General features: G+C 56.0%; 1 protein-coding gene across 3 annotated transcripts; it reads right to left on the bottom strand.

Annotated features, from left to right (window-relative positions):
- Positions 1 to 3,884: 3,884 nt before the first annotated feature.
- dennd4c (DENN/MADD domain containing 4C) lies at positions 3,885 to 18,774 on the bottom strand. Of its 3 annotated transcripts, none has more exons than XM_061808145.1 (34): positions 18,409 to 18,767; positions 15,336 to 15,648; positions 15,016 to 15,268; positions 14,867 to 14,936; positions 14,591 to 14,760; positions 14,049 to 14,290; positions 13,879 to 13,945; positions 13,735 to 13,793; positions 13,511 to 13,655; positions 13,204 to 13,379; positions 13,018 to 13,118; positions 12,708 to 12,932; positions 12,387 to 12,532; positions 12,194 to 12,232; positions 11,943 to 12,073; positions 11,142 to 11,274; positions 10,850 to 11,056; positions 10,481 to 10,609; positions 10,269 to 10,410; positions 10,026 to 10,145; positions 9,825 to 9,944; positions 9,323 to 9,436; positions 8,173 to 9,248; positions 7,888 to 8,068; positions 7,703 to 7,800; positions 7,451 to 7,626; positions 7,232 to 7,378; positions 6,961 to 7,153; positions 6,782 to 6,892; positions 6,114 to 6,251; positions 5,921 to 6,038; positions 5,687 to 5,843; positions 5,530 to 5,594; positions 3,885 to 5,452 (listed from the first exon to the last, which is right to left on the bottom strand). In XM_061808145.1, exons 1-34 carry the CDS (start codon positions 18,425 to 18,427, stop codon positions 5,316 to 5,318), a joined length of 5,718 nt encoding a protein of 1,905 aa, XP_061664129.1. In that variant the 5' UTR covers positions 18,428 to 18,767; the 3' UTR covers positions 3,885 to 5,315. The 3 variants fall into 3 exon arrangements, with proteins under 3 accessions (XP_061664129.1, XP_061664130.1, XP_061664131.1); XM_061808146.1 differs by having other exon boundaries at positions 9,323 to 9,433; positions 18,409 to 18,766; XM_061808147.1 differs by lacking the exons at positions 3,885 to 5,452; positions 5,530 to 5,594; positions 5,687 to 5,843 and having other exon boundaries at positions 6,961 to 7,155; positions 7,233 to 7,378; positions 18,409 to 18,774.
- Between the last annotated feature and the right edge of the window lie 56 nt (positions 18,775 to 18,830).

The raw sequence follows: 18,830 nt of genomic DNA, 5'->3' as shown, positions 1-18,830 counted from the left end.
GGGCGATTTTTCTCAACTTTGGGAGCGAGACGCTCCAGGAAAGTCCCCCCCCCCCCCCCCCCATGTGGTTCCTTTCACACCCTCCAAACTTCGAAGAAGCGGGAATAAACAGTCAACGAGCGGTGAAGCTACTTTTGACTTCACCATCCACGAGAACATTTCAGGCAAAACAAACTCCTAAATCTGACTTGTGGCCTCTTCAGTGCGTCCTGCACCCGAAATCGCCAACGAAGAAATGGGGCTGCTTCCGTCCGTGTTGAACGCACATGCAGCTCGGCTCACGTTGACCTTTGACCTGCTGAATGAAGGTCGGGTATTATTTTTTTTTTTTTTAAGGCAACTAATTGGCACCAGGAGACGGTCGGAGTGAGAGAAGATTAAAAGCAGCAATGCGGATTGAGCGGTGTGGATTACACTCTGCTGCTTTTTGGAATCCCGCGTAAATCTCGTTACGACGAGATGCCGCGACCGAATGAAAAAAAAAAAAAAAAAAAAAATCACAAGAGCGCTGTTAGCTCGCAGGACAACATCGGGAAGCGGAAGGAGAGCGAGGCCTCGCCCGACCGACTCGAAGAAAAGCAGCCCTCGGCGGGATCGTCGCCGCCGAGGGTCGACAAGAACGGCGAAAGGAGCAAAGTGGGAAAGGATGTCGCCGAAATTGCTCTTCGATCCCGGGAGGGTTCCCGAGGATCTCTCAACCCCCCCCCCCCGTCAAAGGTCGTTCGAACGGGACCGGAGGCCGTCGGGATTCAAGTCCGAGCGGGCGGCTCTCACCGGTCGGCGAATGTGCCACCGTCCATGTGAACTTTTGCGTCCGTGGAAAGAAACCAGGACCGCGCTAGCTGAATGCTAAATGCTAATGATTAATTTAGCGGAGGGGGGGGGGGGCACAAACACATAAACACAAAAAGACCTCCAATGAACTCATCTTGCTAACGTTAGCCGGGCCACAGCTACGGCGCTTCAGAGGATGGATATCGTGGCAGGTTTATTCGATTATTCCGGCCTAAGCAGCGCCATCCATCACTGTGACAGCCACCTCGTGGCAGGCCGCTGTCCCCTGTTGTGGGGGGGCCACCAGGGTCCAGCCAGCCTGCTCAGGCAGGGGACCGGGGGACAAAATCATTCTGGTTGCCATGACAAGACTTGATGACACGCAGTGGTGGCAAGTGTCCTCAAGTAGATTCTTAGGCAGTATTTTACTCCCACTGTCATCAGTGTAGTATCTGTACTTTTAGAGTACAGAGTGCGAGTAACCTGGCTGATGATGATGATGATGATGATGTGGAATCTCATTTCCTATTAACTCTGATTTGATTAAATCGTTCTAACTCTCCCCAAAATTGTTTTGTGGTACCGCAATACGCCGGCGACCAGTTCGGGGCGTACCTCGCCTCCTGCCCGGAGACACCCGGGGTAGGCGGCGGGGCTCCCGCGACCCTTGTGAGGATAAGCACCTTCAAAAATGCATGGATTTTTTTTTTTTTTGTAGTATAGTCAGATTGCATTTGGAAAATGTCATGCGAGCAAAGTGGCAACCATGGCTAATCTGTTGCTAGTTGACGGTGCTAATGCTAACATAGCGCTGCTACTTTGTTGAAACTTGTCAAGAAATCATGCAAACGGTGTCGAACTCAGTGAGCAAAAAGTGTACGAAATGTTTATCGACTTTGTTGCGCAACTTTGACCTAACTGCAAAGCGAAGTGCACAAATCCGTCGACATGCTTGTCGAAAGCGAGAATTACACAGAAGCTTTTTTTTTTTTTTGTCATTGTTGATGCTGACCCTTCGGCTAGTTAGCATGTCGTGCTAATGACTGACTTAGCAGCTAAAACAACTGTTTGCTACTACTTGTGTTGATGGACACGAACGCCTCCTCAATAATAATATTAAAAAAAAATGTTTGTCCAAGTAAATACCGCAAGATTAGAGCCCAAACTTTTTTTTTTTTCCACTAGTTGGAGGCAGAATGGAAATGATGGCGTCCCAAGAACCTCCTCGCAGCGCCGGGGGTGAGTTACGGGCCCGTTTTCGACCGCCGAGGTCGAGCCGGGACCCCGTGAGGCCTCCGTCAAGGTGAGCGCAATAAAACACTCGGGAGGTGAAAGCTGCCGCGTGTCTTATCGGCCCCCGTCCCTCCCCGCGCCGCTTTCGTCCTATCGGCGCCGAGAGAGGAATTGTCGCGCTTTTATCGGCACAACCGTAGTCACGCGGTGCCAAGACAACATACACGAGCGAGTCGCTAGCGGCCGTGGCTAGCTGAAAAAGGCCGGGGCGGGGGCGGGGGGGTAATCTAAACAAAACCCTACTAAAAATAAATAAAAACCAAAAGTGGACCACAAGGGGGCACTACTGAGAACGCAATATTCCTCACTCAGCTAAGTGAATTCATACGAGCCAAATGTTGAGGGGGAAACGATGAGAAGATCAATCATGAGCTGTCAACACTAACACGGTACGCCCACAACACTATTTAATTGCTTTTGGGGTCAAAACGCAACACAAAGACCTCATCAGGCTGCATAATATGCTGTCGTGCAGCGAAGTGCAGGATCGGACATTGAAAGTACGCCGTGTGTATCTCGACCGCCTGCAGACGGAGAGATTCTAGTTCGTTCTCACTGACCACGGGAGGCTACTTGACTTTTTTTTTTTTTTTTTTTTTTAAATAAAGAAAAAGAGCATTTGAAAAGTTTCAGTGGCGTCAGGCAGCTCCGCTCGTCAGTCACTACGTCGTCGCACAGCGTGACGCGATCCCAAAAGGTTTGGACGCGCTTACGGCGACGCTCGTGTGGGAAAATGCCCAGCGCGAAATTGTTGTATCTTGGTTGCGGGCGACGTGAAAGCACAAAAATAAAAATATAGCACTGCGCTAAGAGGAAACATTGTGGCCTGACCCGCGAGAGGCTCCATTATGGGCGTGAGCGCCTTGACCTTTGGCGGCGTTAGCAAGTCTCGGCTACCACACGAGCTATTAATGCACTAACCACATTAAACACGGCGTCATTAATCATCCCCGCTCGGCGCTGTCACCGCCGCGCAACTCCTAATCAACTCTATTGTTTACACACAAACAGGAGGTGGGAATTGTCGCGCGAGTGCAACGATAACCTCACAACAACCAAGAAAGGAAGCATACGCGAGAGGAAAACCGTCTTTGGTTTTCACGGCAATCATGGAGAAAATATTTACGAAGGTGCCCCGAGATACGAGTAAGCGTTCCTGTGACCGCGCAACTCGGCCTCTCTCCGTCTCCCTCACCCGTCAACTTTCACGCTCGCCGCTCTGCGGGACCGCTGACTCGGCGGCGGCGTCATTAAGGACGGGCCAAGAAAAAGATGTGCAGGCACTCGCAATACGTTGCCACACACACGCACACAAGGTGGCGCCCTCCCTCTTTGCCATCTGATTCTTTGCCATATTCTGGATCGACGTACGCAATCTGAGCTCGATTAAGCAATGGGATATTTCACGTCGCGCGGTACGCTTTTCTATCAAAGCGACGTCAATCGCAGACTAAACGTGGTCGGCGGCGGCCCCGGGGTGAAAGGTCACGACACGCAAACAAACAAGTCAAAGCGTATGCGCTATCCTGTCAGTGACATTCACTCACGCAATTACACAAACCATCAACACTACAGTGTAGAAAACAACAATAGAAGAACGCTACAAACGCATCCTACTCACCAGTAAAGTCGGACGCAAAAATGCTTGGATTTGAACTCAAGAGGCCCTGGGCAGATACATTCATTAGCTGTGGCGACGGGGAAGCTGAAATCTGGGGTGGGGAGAACACAAAAAACGGAACATCCGCACACATGCGCTGAATCCAAAAGCAAAAACTGAACAAATACAAGTTGGTGGCAAACAATAAAAACAGGCGTTTCCAACGCGTCACATACTTGTTTATTGCAGCATACTTCTGTGCAGACATTCAATTTTCGACCACAGGACGGTGAGAGATCACTTTTGAGAAATCAGTAGAGGTTGAAATCTCTCATTAAACATTAAAAAGGGATGTTAGGATAGTCATATAAAACTTACTGTAATGACTGCAATCATACAAAAATAAATAGAGAAACTCGAGTTTCTTTTCTTTTCTTTTCTTTTTCGTAAGACAAGCAAATTGTTAAGATTGCGAGGTGGCATCATCCCGTCTTCAATCAGCGTGGCGCCACTTTTCGCAAATGGAATGTGTCGGACGTCACGCGTCCTCGCTCCTCTTCCGTTGCGGCCGCCGTCGGCCTGGAATGTTTTCAGACGCGTTCGTCGGCAGTACGCGCACAAACTGGGAAAAGACCAGACGGCGACTTTGGGCCGGGACTCGCGTGCGCATAAAATGCTCGTTTGTCGCAGGGAAATACAGTAGACGCGGCCTCTGTACAAAATGCTAGCTTCGTTTGTCCAACAGCACAGACGTAACATGTGCACACAATGCGAGCACGTCGGCACAAAATTTGTCGCCAAAGTGAGGAATAATGAGCACATTTTGTGTCAGTCTTTTCTCACGACCCGGCCGTTGCCCAAACACGATTCACTCTTTAGGTTGTTTTGGGTTTTTTTTTTTTTTGTCTTTCCCTTTCGAGCTAGCAAACGCGACACACAAATCGCTGGGGAATCCGTCAGCGCGGAAACAGCGCTACTCGCAGGCGACGCCGGGTACTGCGTCCTCAGAAGTCACAACTGACATCTCCAGAGAGCCCATTGAGCATTTATTCCTGATCTGCGATGTCCAGCTGAAGGTCAGTGTACTAGTACACGCTTCATCCTCACTAGTTAATCAATTGGGATGTATGCTGTTGTGTACAATAAGGCTACTAGGTTACAAATCCTTCTATTTGTGGGCGAAATTGTCTGACTAGTGAAGACAAGGAGAATACTAGCGTGTGGGCGCAAAGTGCGATCTCAAACGGCTTTCCAGAAAACCGTACGAGAAGCCATTTGAGCATTTCACTCAACGCAGCTCGACGTCAGTTCATCGGCACGCTCTTTGTCTTCACTAGTATTCCAACAGCGGCATACGAGTAGCACGGCAACATGCTACTAGTATGGCAAAACCGTGTACTAGTGCGACTCGGGGTATGACTGACCATATGTAATTCTACTTAACATCTAGCGCTAGGCGACTAGCAGTATTTGCCTTACATAGTTGGGCAAAAAAATGTCACACAGTACTGGAAAGAAGATGACCGGCGGGAGACAGAATTGTCAATCCGGGTGAGGAACAAGAGCGTACTAGTACATGAAGCCGGATAAAGAGGTTCACGCTCAAGCGGCTTTCCGCGGACACCCACTTGTCGCTCGTCGGAAGTGATTAGATGAACGGGGTGCCGAAGCATTTGAGGCAGCACTGGACGCTGGGGGCGGGCGGCCGGTCCAAAGGCCGCAGAGACTCGAGCTGCTCGGCGCTGAGCTCCTCGTAGGCCAGCTGGTACTCCCTGTCGAAAGCCTCTGCGGAGCCACCAAAGCGCAGGCTCCGTTTAGGACGCCGCCATCAAAACAAACAAACAAAGGCCACGGTCGCTCACCTACGTCGATGTTCTCTCGTCCCAAGGCCACGAGGGAGAGAAACAGTATTTCTCGGTAGATACTCCTGGAATAAATTTAAAAAAAAAATCGAAAGCGTGAGAAGAAGAGAGGAAAAAAAACAAAACAAAAGGGCCACCCAAAAACCATCGCGGCGACCTCTGGCGCTTGAAGTCCTCCGGCCGGCGTTTGACCTCCCGGATGAGCAGGTTGATGGGCCCGTAGACGTCGTTGGTCTGGATGTTGCGGACGATGGTGTTGAGCAGCGTGCGGATCTCCTGGTGATCCGTCGGCGCCAGGGTGCCCTTCTTTTCCACTAACCCCACACAAAAACCAGAATCCTTTTGCCGCCGGCATTATGAACACACGAGTTTTGCGACCAGCTTCACCCACATAAGCTCCTCCAAAGCAGGTAGAGGGGGTCTCCGGCCTCCTGGTGGAGGTTGATGTTGTCCCACAGGATCTGGATGTAGACGTGCTTGCTGTCTTGGGACAGCGACGTCAGGGGCAGCTACCAGGACACAAAAACACGCTTCAACGCCGCCCACTCGGAAGAACCAAAGAGCAAAAGTGCGAGGAGAGCAACCTGCACGCCATTGTTGCAGTGTTCAGAGGTCAGGATGAGACCGGGTAAGTGAGAGGGCAGGTCCAAGCGTCGGAAATACCACACCAGGTTCCAGAATATGATGGGGTGCTGACTCAGGAACTTGTGGGTGTAAATCACCTGTTGGGACACGGCGGCGAGGGGGGCCAAGGAGAACACGTACGATGACACCCAAGAAAAAAATGGAGGAAGTTTTTGTTGTTGTTTTTTTTTTTTTTTCCATGGGGGGGGGGGGAATAGATCCGATATTCAGTGGTGCCAAGAGAGAGCGGAGGAACACGTAGATAATACCAATAGTTACAGGCACATTAGCCTAATATTATTGCAGCTTACTACGTTGCGATAAGCCGTGATGAGTCTGCATCATACTGCCTCCCGGTGGCCGACACGTGCAGACGAAAGGAGCAGCACAATGAATTGAACTCAACCATTAAAACAGGATCGATAAACCGTGCGATAGTTTAGATGCTATTTATTAGGTTGTTACGAGAACGTGACAAGCCGAAGGGAAAAGAAGTCGACGACGACTCTGTTGTGATAATTTCCAAGTCGACGGGAGGGTAGAACAGATGATTGGCGCGTCCAGTGATTTCAATGGGGAGACATGATTTGAGAGAGAAATGTTTTCCTTCGTGAGGTCACCGACTTACCTGATCCCCTTCGTTCTCCAGGAGCGTCTCCAGTTCCTTGCGCAGCACCAAGGGGCTGAGGTACGGGACGGACACAGGCTTGGGGTTCGGCCTTTCGCTCGCCATTCCTTCCTGTCGGTCGTAGCGAAGTTTAGCGGCGGGCGCTCACTAGCGCCTTTCCGAGCGACATCTGTACCCACCGAGGCCTCGTCCAGCCTGCCGGGCAGGCTGGCGGTGGAGACGCCGTGACCGGGTCGCAGGGGCGAGTCCAGGCCTTGCAGGGGGCCGCCGACGCTGTTGCTGCGCGTCAGCGACGTGCCGCCGCATCCCTTGGCCGAGGCCTGGCGCTCCACTAGACCCAGCGGGTCTGACTGCGCCGGCTCCAGAATCAAACTGCAAACAAAAAATAGGTTGAGAAGAAGCTACCGCTGCAGGTGAAATCGGCGCCAATGTTGGACGATTCCTCGATACCTTTTTTGCGCTCCGGGGCTGCGAGCCAGAGTCTCCCCAGGTTCGAAACCAACGTGGTCCTGCGCCCTCACGTCGCTGGGGGCTGTCGGTTGGCCACTGCTGCAACTGTGAATACTGTCCCCGGAGGCACTGGGATTCATGTAGAACCTGGGGGGGGGTCAACAGACCTCAGAAGTGTAAAAAGCCTTCAGATTCGGGAAGCACTTCACGCATCCCTACCCGGCCAGCGCGCGCAAGTCATGAAACTCGACGTGCAGCAGGGGAAGGAAGGCCACGCGACAGAACGGACAATTTGTGTTCAGGTTGGAGTCGTTGGCCGTCCATCCCGCCATGATCTCTTCGTCGTACACCAGCGCTTCGCAGGAGCGACACTGGGAGCAGCTGGACATCAGCACCTGCGAGGGAGGGAGGGAGGTCACCATCGAACGCGCGTCCGCCGACAAGCGCAGCGGGCCGGCTTTCGCCTTTCACCTCCAGCGCGGCGCTCTGGAAGATGCTGGACGAGGAGGCGTGATGCGACGAGCCCTCCTCAGAGTCGGGAGTCCTGCCCGCTCGCCCGGGAGTCGCGTCTGCAAAGAGAAAAATGAACAATCGGAGCACTTTCCGTTGAGACGCCGCGAAAACGAGGCGTGGGCCCGGAGGGTCGAGCGGCCTACACGCGTGCTGCGCCGCTCGACCGGCGTCGCTGCTCCCGCTGCTGCTGCCGATGCTGGCGCAGCTCCGGTTCAGGCCGCTGGCCACCGAGACCGGGACGGCGCCGTCCTCGGCGTCGCAACCGCTCAGCGTGTGCTCGTCCAGGCTGGCGGGGAAGCCTCCTCCGCTTTGACCTTGTTCTTCCTGCGGCAGGACGAGAGGAAAGAAGTGGGAGAGTCCCTTCTCAAAGTGGGCCCGGGGAACCCACATGGAGGTCGTCCCCGGACCCCTTTGTTCAAGACACTCACCTCATCGTCCGAGTACGAGTAAGCGGTGGCGACGGCCACCCACATTTTGCTGGCGACGTTGGCTGCTTGCTTCATTCCAGATTTGAGCACGTCCATTTTGGGTCCAGACAACAAGTTGTCCATCTTGATGGCTGAAATGGAGTTGATGACGGAGCCCAGCGACCCCCCCTGGGAGGACTTGACCAGGGGCGATTTTAGGGACGGACTCGCCATCCTGCCGAGGGACGGCTTGGTCTTTGCGGCGAACGTTTTGGAGCGAGTGATGGAGACGGGGCTGCGCTCGGGAGTGTCAACCGGTGAGCCGGTGGGAGTCGGCGGCGCCGGCGCGGGGAGGCTGGACCTCCTCTCCAGAGATTGCTTGGGCCGCGGCGCGTCGACGGAGTCTCCCTCCGACTGCCTGAGCTCCATGCTGGAGGACTTGGCGCCCAGGGGGCTCCGCAGGCTCATGTACATTTCAATTTCCTCCGCCAAGTTGCGAGAGACCACGTGGGGCACGGAGCGGGCAGCCTCCCGGCCGTTTACGGGGGCAGACTCCGGGCTCTCGGACGCCAGGAGGGAAAGAGGATCCGCCCCCACCTCCACGTCCGCCCTTTCCAGGTTGGCCGCGCGCACTCCAGACTCGTCCTCGTTTGTTTGACACAGCTTCCTCTCCGGCTTCTCCGCGGTTCCCTCACCCTCGTCTTCCTCCGCCGGCGGTTTCCCCGCAGTCGGACTTTGGACGTCTTCGGGTTCTTCCTCCACGTCCTGAAAAAGGTTAGCCCTGGTCGCACCGCCGCCCGGACTGTTTGCGGTCTGCCCGGGGAAAAGCGCCGCAGCCAGGATCCGGGCGTCGGCGCCGAGCTGGCCGGCCATGTCCGCCACGCCTTTTTCCGAGAGCATCCCGGCCCGCGTTTCGGCGCTGAAACTTCTGCTGCGCTCGGCAAAGGGCTTCTTCTGCTGCTGCTGCTGCTGGTGCTGCTGGTGCTGCTGCTGGTGCTGCTTCCGATCTGCCGCGTAGTCAGCTTCCGTTGAGGCGTCGTGGTCAGGCAGAGACACGTCCTCGGCCTTGCTGTGCCTTCGGAACAGCTGTGCCTTAACTGAAAAACATTTTGCGTTACGGTGGGTCGCCCTCACCTCGTATTTGAACATCAGGGCCTCGTCTTCCCCTCACCTGGTTCGGCGCCAGCGTCCAAACTCCCGACGGACAATTTCACGATGCTGGGGACGGAGGGCGGCGGGTCGACGGAACCGGCAGGCTCCGCCAATTCAGTGACGTCACCTTCTGCTTTTCAAAGAGAACACAAGGCAATGCAAACTCCACTTTTGCAACTTTTGGGATCAAGGGGGAGGTTAAAAAAAAAAATATATATATATATATATATGTTGCAGCACACTAATGTGACAAATCGTCATGGTCAGCCGCGCCACAGGAACGGTTGATTTTCATCGAGGTCGGGGCCGATGAGCACCGCCTTTGCGCACGGGCCGACTCTCTCAAACTGGAAAACCACGACCCCCGCTGTTGTCTTCTGTAACTCCAGCTTGATGCCGCTGCATCCCATTTCAGTTTACCACCAATGACGTGACATGGAAGATGCCGATTTCCCCCGTCACTGCCAGAATGATTCTTTAATACTTAAAGCTTCCCTTTCGTATTTCAGTCGTCCAAGTACCGTTCTGCTGCATTCTGCCCTTTTGTCTCTTCTTGTCGGGAAGGTCCGCCGAGAGCGGAGACTCAGCAGTTTCCCCGTTCAGCTCATCCTTGGAGTCCCGGGCCCGATCGGACCGGCTGCCTGCGGGTGGCGGAAAAAGATACCAGTCACGTGTGTCCTGCCTCCGACGCAGGGTTGACAGCTTCCGGACGGGCGCCTTACTTGCGGGACAGCGCTCCAATTGGGCGTCTCTCGGGTCGCGTGCCAACGGTTGTTCCTCCGCATCGAGGTCGCCCGAGCCGTCTGCGCTGTTGTGACTCAAGCGGTCCGACGACGCGCCTCCTAATGGAAATCAACCGCAGTCGAAGCCCGGACCTTCAGCGGGGACCGAACCTCCCTGACGGAATCCACCTCGTTCACGCCGCAAAAAAAAAAAAAAACCGACTGAGAGTGTTGCAAACCCACCCGTGTCAGACCCCGTAGGTTTCTTTCTGGACAAAGAGCGGTTCTGCTTGAACTGGGCGACCCCACGCAGCACGTTGCGAAGCTTGGTCCACATGAAAAGGCCGCTGCGGTTTCGGCTGGGCCAGGGGCTCTCCAAGGCTGCCTGCGGAGGAAAAGTGCGCACACTCAGCCCGGGCCACTTTTGAGCGCCAGCCGCCGACGTCTCCGGAGACCTTGTTGTAATATCCGTATGTGATGGCGTTGGGGTGGACGCCGGCTTTCTTCATCTCCACCAGCACTCGGACGGCCATCACGGGAAGACCCCAAACGCCGCAGAGCTGCATGACCACTCTGTAACACACCTGAGGGCCGCAGGGGGAGGAAGGAAAAGATTTGCCCTCGGACAAAATTGGACATCTAGGCGAGTAATTTATTTTGCAATAGAGGGGGATTTATTATTTTTTTTTTTTTTAAACACTATCGATGCAAGATTTTCGACATTTATGTCAGTTTTTCACCGAGCCTGTTGCCCGGTCCTGCCGCTACGTACGCGCTCGACGCCAAAGCTGCAGCACGCCTCCCTCAGTGACGCCGGTACAAACCTCATCCAAAACCTCCACCTCGGTCGTCCTCATCTTCAAGAGGACATCGTAGGCCTGCTGCATGGCGCGGCTCTTGGACCCGGCCAGCCGGACGGCGGCCGGCAAGCAGATGAACCACAGGCTGTAGCAGTGGCTGAAAAGACAGCGGGCCCACAGCTGCGGGTCGGCGTAGAAGCGCTTTGCCAGTCTGGACGCCAGTTTGATCTCCTGCCGGGACGTGAGCAAACGCGCGGGTTGAGCGAGCCGGCCCGGCGAGGACGCGGAGCGCGAGCGCCGGCGCCGCCGACGACACCTGCTTGGTCCGCTTGGCCAGCAGCGCGGGGCTGCTGGCGAGACTGGCGCCCGCCGCTCTGCTGCTGATGGCCGGCCGTAACTCCTTGGGACGCTCAAACAGCTCCGTCTTCAGTCGGGGGAAACCTTTGTAACTGGGGAGCGCAAAACAAAAACGTCCGTCGGCATCTGAAATTGGAGTTATTCACATTTCTTGCCAACGCCGAAGACAGAAGAAGATTAAGCGAGGTACAGTGCTGAAAATAGTTTGAGAGCAAACTTATGAAGTGTAGCGGACGCAACTCCACCTCCCGTCGCCTCAAGATTGGAAGTCACAACGTCTTTGATTCTTGACAATCGTCAGAGGCAAGAGTCGGCTTGAGTACGCTCGAGTAAATTGAGATTGTTGAAAATTGTTCGCTGGAGTGTTTTGGTCCAGAAGGAAGAGCCGCCACACAGCTGCGTTGTTCCCGGGTTTCTCCGATTCCCGCACTTGTTCCAGTCCAAAATGCTATTTTGGAGCGAGGGGGACACAACGCACAAAGCATTCCGACTTCAGAACATGCAGCTCGCTCTCGGGCAACGTCCGGAAGAATTCCCGAGTGCGCGGGATTTTTTTCCCCGACCTTTCCTTTTCTCAACCGATCAAATTTGACATTCGACAACCCGGCGAATTCCACAGCTTTTGCGGATTCCAATCGACTTCATTCTGGCGCTCACGGACTGAAACGGTGAATGCGTCAAACGTTTGGCTCGAATGAGGACGCGACAGAAAGTGGATGAAGCGAAAGGAAGCCAGCGCGAGTCGAGCGGACGGGCTCACGTGTATCTGGGCCGCGGCTCGTGCCCGTCCTCGGCCGGAGGCTCGGGAGGCGTCACGAAGACCGTGTGCTCGCTCTTCTGCGACTCGTCCAACTCCAACAGGCGGGCGTCCTCCGACGATTCCCCTTCGACCTGCGCGAAGGACCCAAAGACCGACACGCTCCGGGTTGAAACGAGCAACCAAACGTCGCCGATTAGGCCGAGCCAAGCGGAGAAGTTCATGCGAGTTTTGATTCCAGTCCAGGAAATTACCTTGGCGCCCTTGTCGGTGATTTTGCACGAGGGAAAGAGCTGCAAGAGGCGGTAGGAAGAGAGCAAAAGCAACAGAATGGATCAGAGAAAAGTTTCCCGCCCGGCAGACTGCGGTCATGTCCGTTTTGCGGCAAATCCGAGTTCAAGTGAAGCTCAGCTCGGGGACAAAACGCGCAACACACAAGGCGGTCACCTTCTCGACACAGTCGTCGAAAAAGGCCAGGCCGGTGTCCTTGTCGCTGACAAAAGTGCACTCCTCGATGAAGCGGATGAAGATTTGGGTCTTGGTCAGCTGCGAGTAGAACTTCTGGTGAGCCCGGTCTCTGCTTTTGAGGAAACCTGCAGGGAGGAATTTCCTGACGTTTGCTGTGCAAAGGATAAGGCCTGCAAGTACTGTCATGTGATCTGTCCACGCGTGTTGCAACAGCCGTAGCTACAAGCACAACGCAGACGCTACCGCTCGCCCGTCTGTCTGTCTGTCTGTCTGCGGCACGTCGAGGGGTCTTATTCACACCTTGCAGGTCGTACAGGGAGTCGGCGGCCGTGGCCTTCTCAGATGGCGCCTGGGTGATGGGCTTCAGGTAGTAGCGGTAGCCTTTGAGAATGGACGCCATGAAGCGCAGGAAGGCTTCCTGGATCTCCATCTCCAGGCCGGTCCTCCTCTTGTGCCAGCTGAAGTCGGCCTCGATGGGCGTCATGTCCACCGCCGAGTCCGTCGGCGCACTTTGCCGGACTGAAACTGAGATTTTGTCCGCGCTTGTCTTTTTGTCCGGGGCAGGAACCCGGCACGTTTCCGTCTTGAGGCGGCGACCCGCTCGGTGTACCTGTGGCCAGCTGCTGGTGCAAACTGTTCAAGGAGTTGAGCAAGCTCTTGCAGGGCTTCTTCGGGAGGTTCTTCCAGTTATTGTGCTTCTTCTCGTCAGACCTGTTCGCCGCAGGGAACAAAGAGCTTTTAAGCCAGTGCCGGCGGCGCAAAGCGGGTCAAGTGGGTCGAGCGGCGACCCGCGCACAGGTAGATGGTGTCGGTGTCCAGGTCCACGCAGACGACGTCTGCCGGAGGGTCGTAGAGATCGAAGTAGCGGGAGTCGACGCCCACGATAAAAGGACACGGGGCGTTGAGGACCCCCGCTAGGGAGAGGGGGCACAGAGGGATGTAGGGACACTGCCACTGGAAGGGGAAGATCATCTGAAGACAGAACAGCAAGGCGGTCATCCACCCCACCCCCCAAAATCAAAAAGGATAAGTGGGCAATCGGTCGGTTCTCCGCGATAAAGGCCACATCTGACCCGAGCGGGCGCCGCCGCCACGTTACTCACCGCCACCACGGCCTCCGCCACGCCGGTGAGCACCGCCGGCCGCAGCGAGTGCAGCAGGATCTTGCTCTCCAGCAGGACGAAGTGCAGCAACGTGGCGCAGTTCTCCGAGCCCAGGTTCATCAACAGGGTGCCGTAGTCGGCGCCGCTGGCGGGAGGAAGTGCCCGCGGGCGACCCCGTCAGCTCCGCGTCAACGTTTCTTCTCGATAAAATGTTCCGGCGTTACCTGAGCGGTAAAGGTGTGGAGACGGGCTGGGAGAGGATCAAGGTGTCGTGTGCAGAGAGCTGAAAGACCAAAGCCAGAGTCCTCGGTTGAAGGTGGTTGGGGGGGGAGACACGACACACGATGAGAAGACGGCGACCGGCTCACCTGGACGAGGATCCGAGGCCTTTGCGGTGACGGAAAGGACACGTTGTGCATGAAGTGTGAAATGTGCCTGTGGGAGGGCGGACGAAGAGAAAGGGAAAAGTGTGACGGCATGCGGGCCAACCTCAAAGCCACAAAAAAAAAAAAAAAAAAAAAAAATCCAAAAGTTTCACTTTTCAATGGGCAGCGGGTGCGGGCCCGAGACGGACAGCTTGTAGAGGAACATCAGGAATTTGCGGAAGGATTCAAAGAAGGGCCAGCGAGAGAGGAGGCAGATGCACTTGTTGGTGTTCAAGGGCCGGTTGGGGATCATCTTCTTTTCCACGGCGGTCAGCAGGCCCAGGTGGATCTTCTGCTTCTCGCTCAGCAGCTCCGCCGGGTACGGCTCGTAGAACTGGATGGCCGAGCCGTACACCTGCGCGCAAAGCCGGGCCTCGTCAAGGTCATTCGGAGGATCCGACCACGCCCGCGACATTTGGGGAAATGTTCCTCCTGCGGTTCTATGGAACTTCCGGATCAGGGTGAGAGGCTGCGAGAGCTCCGAGTCACAAAATAGCAAAATGGGCCCCGTGCGGGGACTTTTGACTTTGGGGCCTAGTCCCTTTTGGCGCGAGCGGTTTATTAGCGAGACGTTTAGCTACACGAGCTATTTTGTACTCCTGCGACCAAAAAAAAAAAAAAAAAAAAACAAACAAAAACCAATGCGGCCTCTCACCTTCTCACCCGAGCTGCTGGTCAACACAAAGGTGGAGAAGACGGGGAGAGGGGAGAGGGTGTTCGGCGCCCAACATTCAATCTTGGCCCCCATGGGCAAGCAGAAGAGAGGAACCGACTCCGACAAGGGGAAAGACTCGTAGTCCTCCTCTGGGTAGCGAAACAGGAGACCTGGAGGCCGGGACCAACGCACGTGACGCTCGTGAGAAGGAAAGGCGCACGCCAACGTTTCCGTTCCTGCGGAGCAATTTGGAACGTTGGCGTCCTTTCCACTCACCGGCCTTGTAAGTGATGGAGTTGGATGCGGACACCGACTTCTTGTAACACAGAAACACGCTCGAGCCCCACTGGAGGACAAAAACAGAGACAGGTCGCTGAAGCCGCCGGCGCCTTCTCACGCGGAGCCGTTCAACGGCGGCGACCCACCATCCCGCAGTTGAGGTTCTTGTCCACCTTGCAGAAGGTGTGCGGCGGCGTCTCGCCCTTGCTGGTCACGATGACGCAGATGTCGGTCACCGCCAGGGAGTTCTGCGGCTGCACGGGCGGAGCGCGGCGGAAGGTGACGAAGATGCGCTGCGAGGCGGCCGAGCTGTTGTTGACGTTGGCGCAGCGGCCGTACGGCGTGGCCTGGATGACCTCGCAGCCCTGGATGAGGCGCTCCTTGCCTTCGTACAGGACGCTGGCGTGACGGGAAACGGGTCAGAAAGCCGCCGTCTGCGCTTTCTTGCCCGCTTTCGATCACGTACCCGACGTCGATGAGCGGCGGCTTCCCTCGACTCCGTTTGTAGCACAGGAAGAGCTCGGGGCTTTTCAGGCTGCCGTGGTTGAGGTTGGCCGGCTGGCCGGCGTGGGTGCTGTCGATGCAGGTGAAGCCCTCGGGCACCGCCTCGCCCGCTGACCGGTTGATGACGGCCAAGTCGGTGATGGGGGCCTTGGGCCCGCCGGACTTGGCCTCCGAGAGGTCGCGCTCCGGCGCCGCCGACTTGTCCGTCAGGCCGGCGACCACGAAGTAGTCGGTTACGCGGTGGCCCTTGTCCTTGGTCATGGCGGGACGCGCACCTGCCGGGTCAAAGGCGTTTGGTTAGAACTCACGGCAGAAACGCCCAGGTCACAACAGCAATACCGAACGCTTGACGATCATTCGTCCGCATCGCGGCGACGGACGGGAGAACTGGACTCGCGCCGGTTGTTGAAAACGTTGACGAATGCCCCGAAACAAAGAGGGCGACCCTGCCCGGGGAAGCGGGCTGGACCAAACAATCGACGGGGAGGCAAGAAGGACCGCTGGATGCCGCCGCAGCGCAACAAAACCTTACGCGTCGACAAAGCCACGGACACGGAGCGCCGGGAAATGCGGCAAGCGAGGCTGAGCCGCCTCGGCCTGCGAGCGAGAATGAAGGGCGCCAGAAACGTCCCAAACCAGATCGGGCTCCGTGCGCGGCGCTCTCGAAAGTCCACTTGACACAATGCGTTTGAAGAAACTTCAATGATTCCAGCGGTGAGTCAGCGTCGCGAGGAAGTAACTATTTCAATACCCCCCGGAAGTCGTGACGCATTTTATTGATGCTCGGTTTTCAGCGAGCTCGCCCTAACGCCAGAGCGCGCCGTTCTTGAAATGTAGCTTGGGTGGTGTCACCTATTCATTCAAGTCTCCAAGTTGGCCCCGCCCGCGCCCGCCCATGTCGACGGCTCGCCGGGAATGTCCCGGCAATTCGCCGCGTTCAACAATGTCGGGAAAAAAGCTCTCGTTAAAGAGAACCTTTTATAAACTAGCGTGAAGCTACGAGCGTTTCCTGACATTGACTGGCGAGCATCCCGGCGTGCGACGTGCCCTCCGCCCACCCGCAACTGGGAACACCTGCGAGCCCCAAGCAGAGAAAATGGAGGCCAAAAAATGGATCATTTTATATAGGACCGTTTCAAACAGTTTGAACCGTGCGAGGAAAAAGGCAGTGAAAAGGGGTGTTGTGTTTGCTATCTTTACGTTAGTCTACATGTTTAAAACAAGCAGTAGGAGTACATCCATCCATGCATTTTATTAGTCGCTTATCCTCACAGGGGTCGCGGTGAGTGCCGGAGCCTTTCCCAGATGTCATTGGGCAGGAGGCGGGGTACGCCCCGAACTGGTTGCCAGCCAATCGGAGACGGACAACAGGCGCACTCACGGTCACGCCAATGAACGTTGCGCGTGTTTGGGAGGTGGGAGGAAACCAGAGTGGCCACCCGGAGAAAAGCCACACAGGCACGGTGGGGAGAACACGCAAACTCCACACGTGGAGGGCTGGGATTGAACCTGGGTCCTCAGAAATGTCAGCCACCGTGCCGCCCGGTAAGAGTAGGTTGGATCAAAAATAGCGTTCGGAATCCTCGGCCACTGGGCCCAACTCGCGGTTGCGGCCCACGTCAAAGACGAGACACAAACGGTCGGCGCAGCGAAGCAAAACCGAGGGGGCCCGGGGAGCGGGGCTCCGCTATGACCTCATCGCTGTCGCACAAAAGAGCCAGGCGGACAGCGGGTCCGCTCGCGGCATCTGAGCGTGGCGTCACGCTTACCGGCTTGAACTTTTGAGAAGACGGCTCCTCGCGGGGCGAAAGAGTTCAGCGAGTCATCGCCGCCGCTCAGTTTTGGTACTTTGTGGGGGAAGGGCGGCTTCCGCCTGGAAACTCTCGAGAGTTTTTTGGACTCTCGCGTCCGGATGCCTTTGAACGGCGAGCAGCGCAGCGCGCCCGAGCGCAAGCACCTGCGAGGCCGCGATGCAATCAGGCGTTGGCCAGAAGGGAGGGAGGGAGGGAGGGAGCAGAGGTGTTGTATTTCCTCCGACCGCAGAACTAGGTCAACACGGAGACGCCGCAAACGGCCCCAGGCGCCGAGCTTAAAGACGATAATAGGACGGTAACGCTGTCGGCGGCTTGTCGGGAAAACGTCATTGAGCGCCGCGGAAAGAATAACAAAAACGAAGCCACCCGCGCGGGTGACTTCTTGGTGCGCCGTCGGCCGTTGACTCCACAAAGCGCCTCATCGTTTCTCACGATGGCGACGCAGACGATAAAACGTAGCCCCAAATCTTTATCTTCGACTGAAAAGCTGTGCTTATCGCCCGCCAGCCCAGCCAGCCAGCCGTGTGGCGGTAACCGATCGACTTCCAGGGGACAAACGCAAGCGGGTGGTCTGCACCCCTTCCGACACGCCACTGCGGCTCCTTTTCGACTGACTGACGTCACAGATTCAAAGTATGGCGGCAGGGAAGAAGGCTCAACTCGAGGAGTTTCTGACCGAATGACATTGTCGTCGCGCTGCTCCGGGAGGAAGCCCTTCTTTTGTTTGGTTTTTAAGTTGTTGTTTTTCCACACGAGTTACGTCACGGTACGTTACGTCCTCAAACCACCGACCCAATTTGGAGACCTGCAGACGGCGCGACGACACGTCGGGATTGGGAAACCGTCGGAAAGGCACAAATGGCGCACATGTCGGGATTCCATTTTGAGTCCAAGTTGTTCTTAGAAAGTTTGGGAACTTTGCTCTCCGAGTTGAGAGTCAAATGAAACCAAATATACATCTGTTCTTATCCATCGTACAGTATTGTTTGGGGTTTTTTTTTTTTTTTTTTGGGGGGGGGGGGGGGGCTGTAAAGTCGTCGTCCTCCTCCTCCTCCTCCTCCTCCTTCCCGCGACGGAACCGTAACAAGTGTGGAGCTTTTCTGAGCCCGGAGCACAAACGTCCACTTGTGCCTACGTGGCCGTCTCCACTTTCCGAGCGGCCCCGCGACGGAGGAGCCCGAAGAAGCTCGCGTCGTCTCGCCCGAACTTCGGCGACCTTACCGGCTGTTGATGTTGACATGCGACCGGGTCGCCGTTCAGCCCCCGCCTCGTCGAGTTTCGCACACTCGGGACGGCCGCGAGTTCACCTCCGCGTACTTCGTTCGGCTCGACGCCGAGTGAAAGTTCGTCGCCGTCGCCGGACACTTTTCAGCCGCGGCTCTCGCTGGGGCACGCCGGCGCCATATTTGCGTCTGAGCTGGGAGTTTTGCTGCCTCGCTTTCTTCCTCGAAGCTGTCGGCCGCGACGGAACCGCCCAGAGACGCCCAGACGCGCTCCGGCTTCGTCGAGCTAAACTAGCCTCGCGAGATTACAGCTTCCGCTGGAGGATTTCAAAGTAAAGACGACCTGCGGAAATGCCCCGTTTGCGGTTTTTTGGTTTTTTTTTTTTTCCCCCACAATAAAGGCGTGTTCGTTTTCGTTCC

The sequence above is a fragment of the Syngnathoides biaculeatus genome, chromosome 21, assembly GCF_019802595.1.
Source record: "Syngnathoides biaculeatus isolate LvHL_M chromosome 21, ASM1980259v1, whole genome shotgun sequence".
NCBI classification, from domain to species: Eukaryota; Metazoa; Chordata; class Actinopteri; order Syngnathiformes; family Syngnathidae; genus Syngnathoides; species Syngnathoides biaculeatus.
The sequence above is the reverse complement of the archived record's forward strand: the minus strand, read 5'-3'. Positions and strand labels throughout refer to the sequence as shown.

Coding starts and splice junctions, on each gene's coding strand:
- dennd4c (XM_061808145.1), bottom strand. Junction 12,074..12,193: donor TCACCGACAAGGGCGCCAAG/GTAATTTCCTGG, acceptor TCCTTCGCGCAG/GTCGAAGGGGAATCGTCGGA. Junction 9,945..10,025: donor ATTGGAGCGCTGTCCCGCAA/GTAAGGCGCCCG, acceptor CGCCACCCGCAG/GCAGCCGGTCCGATCGGGCC.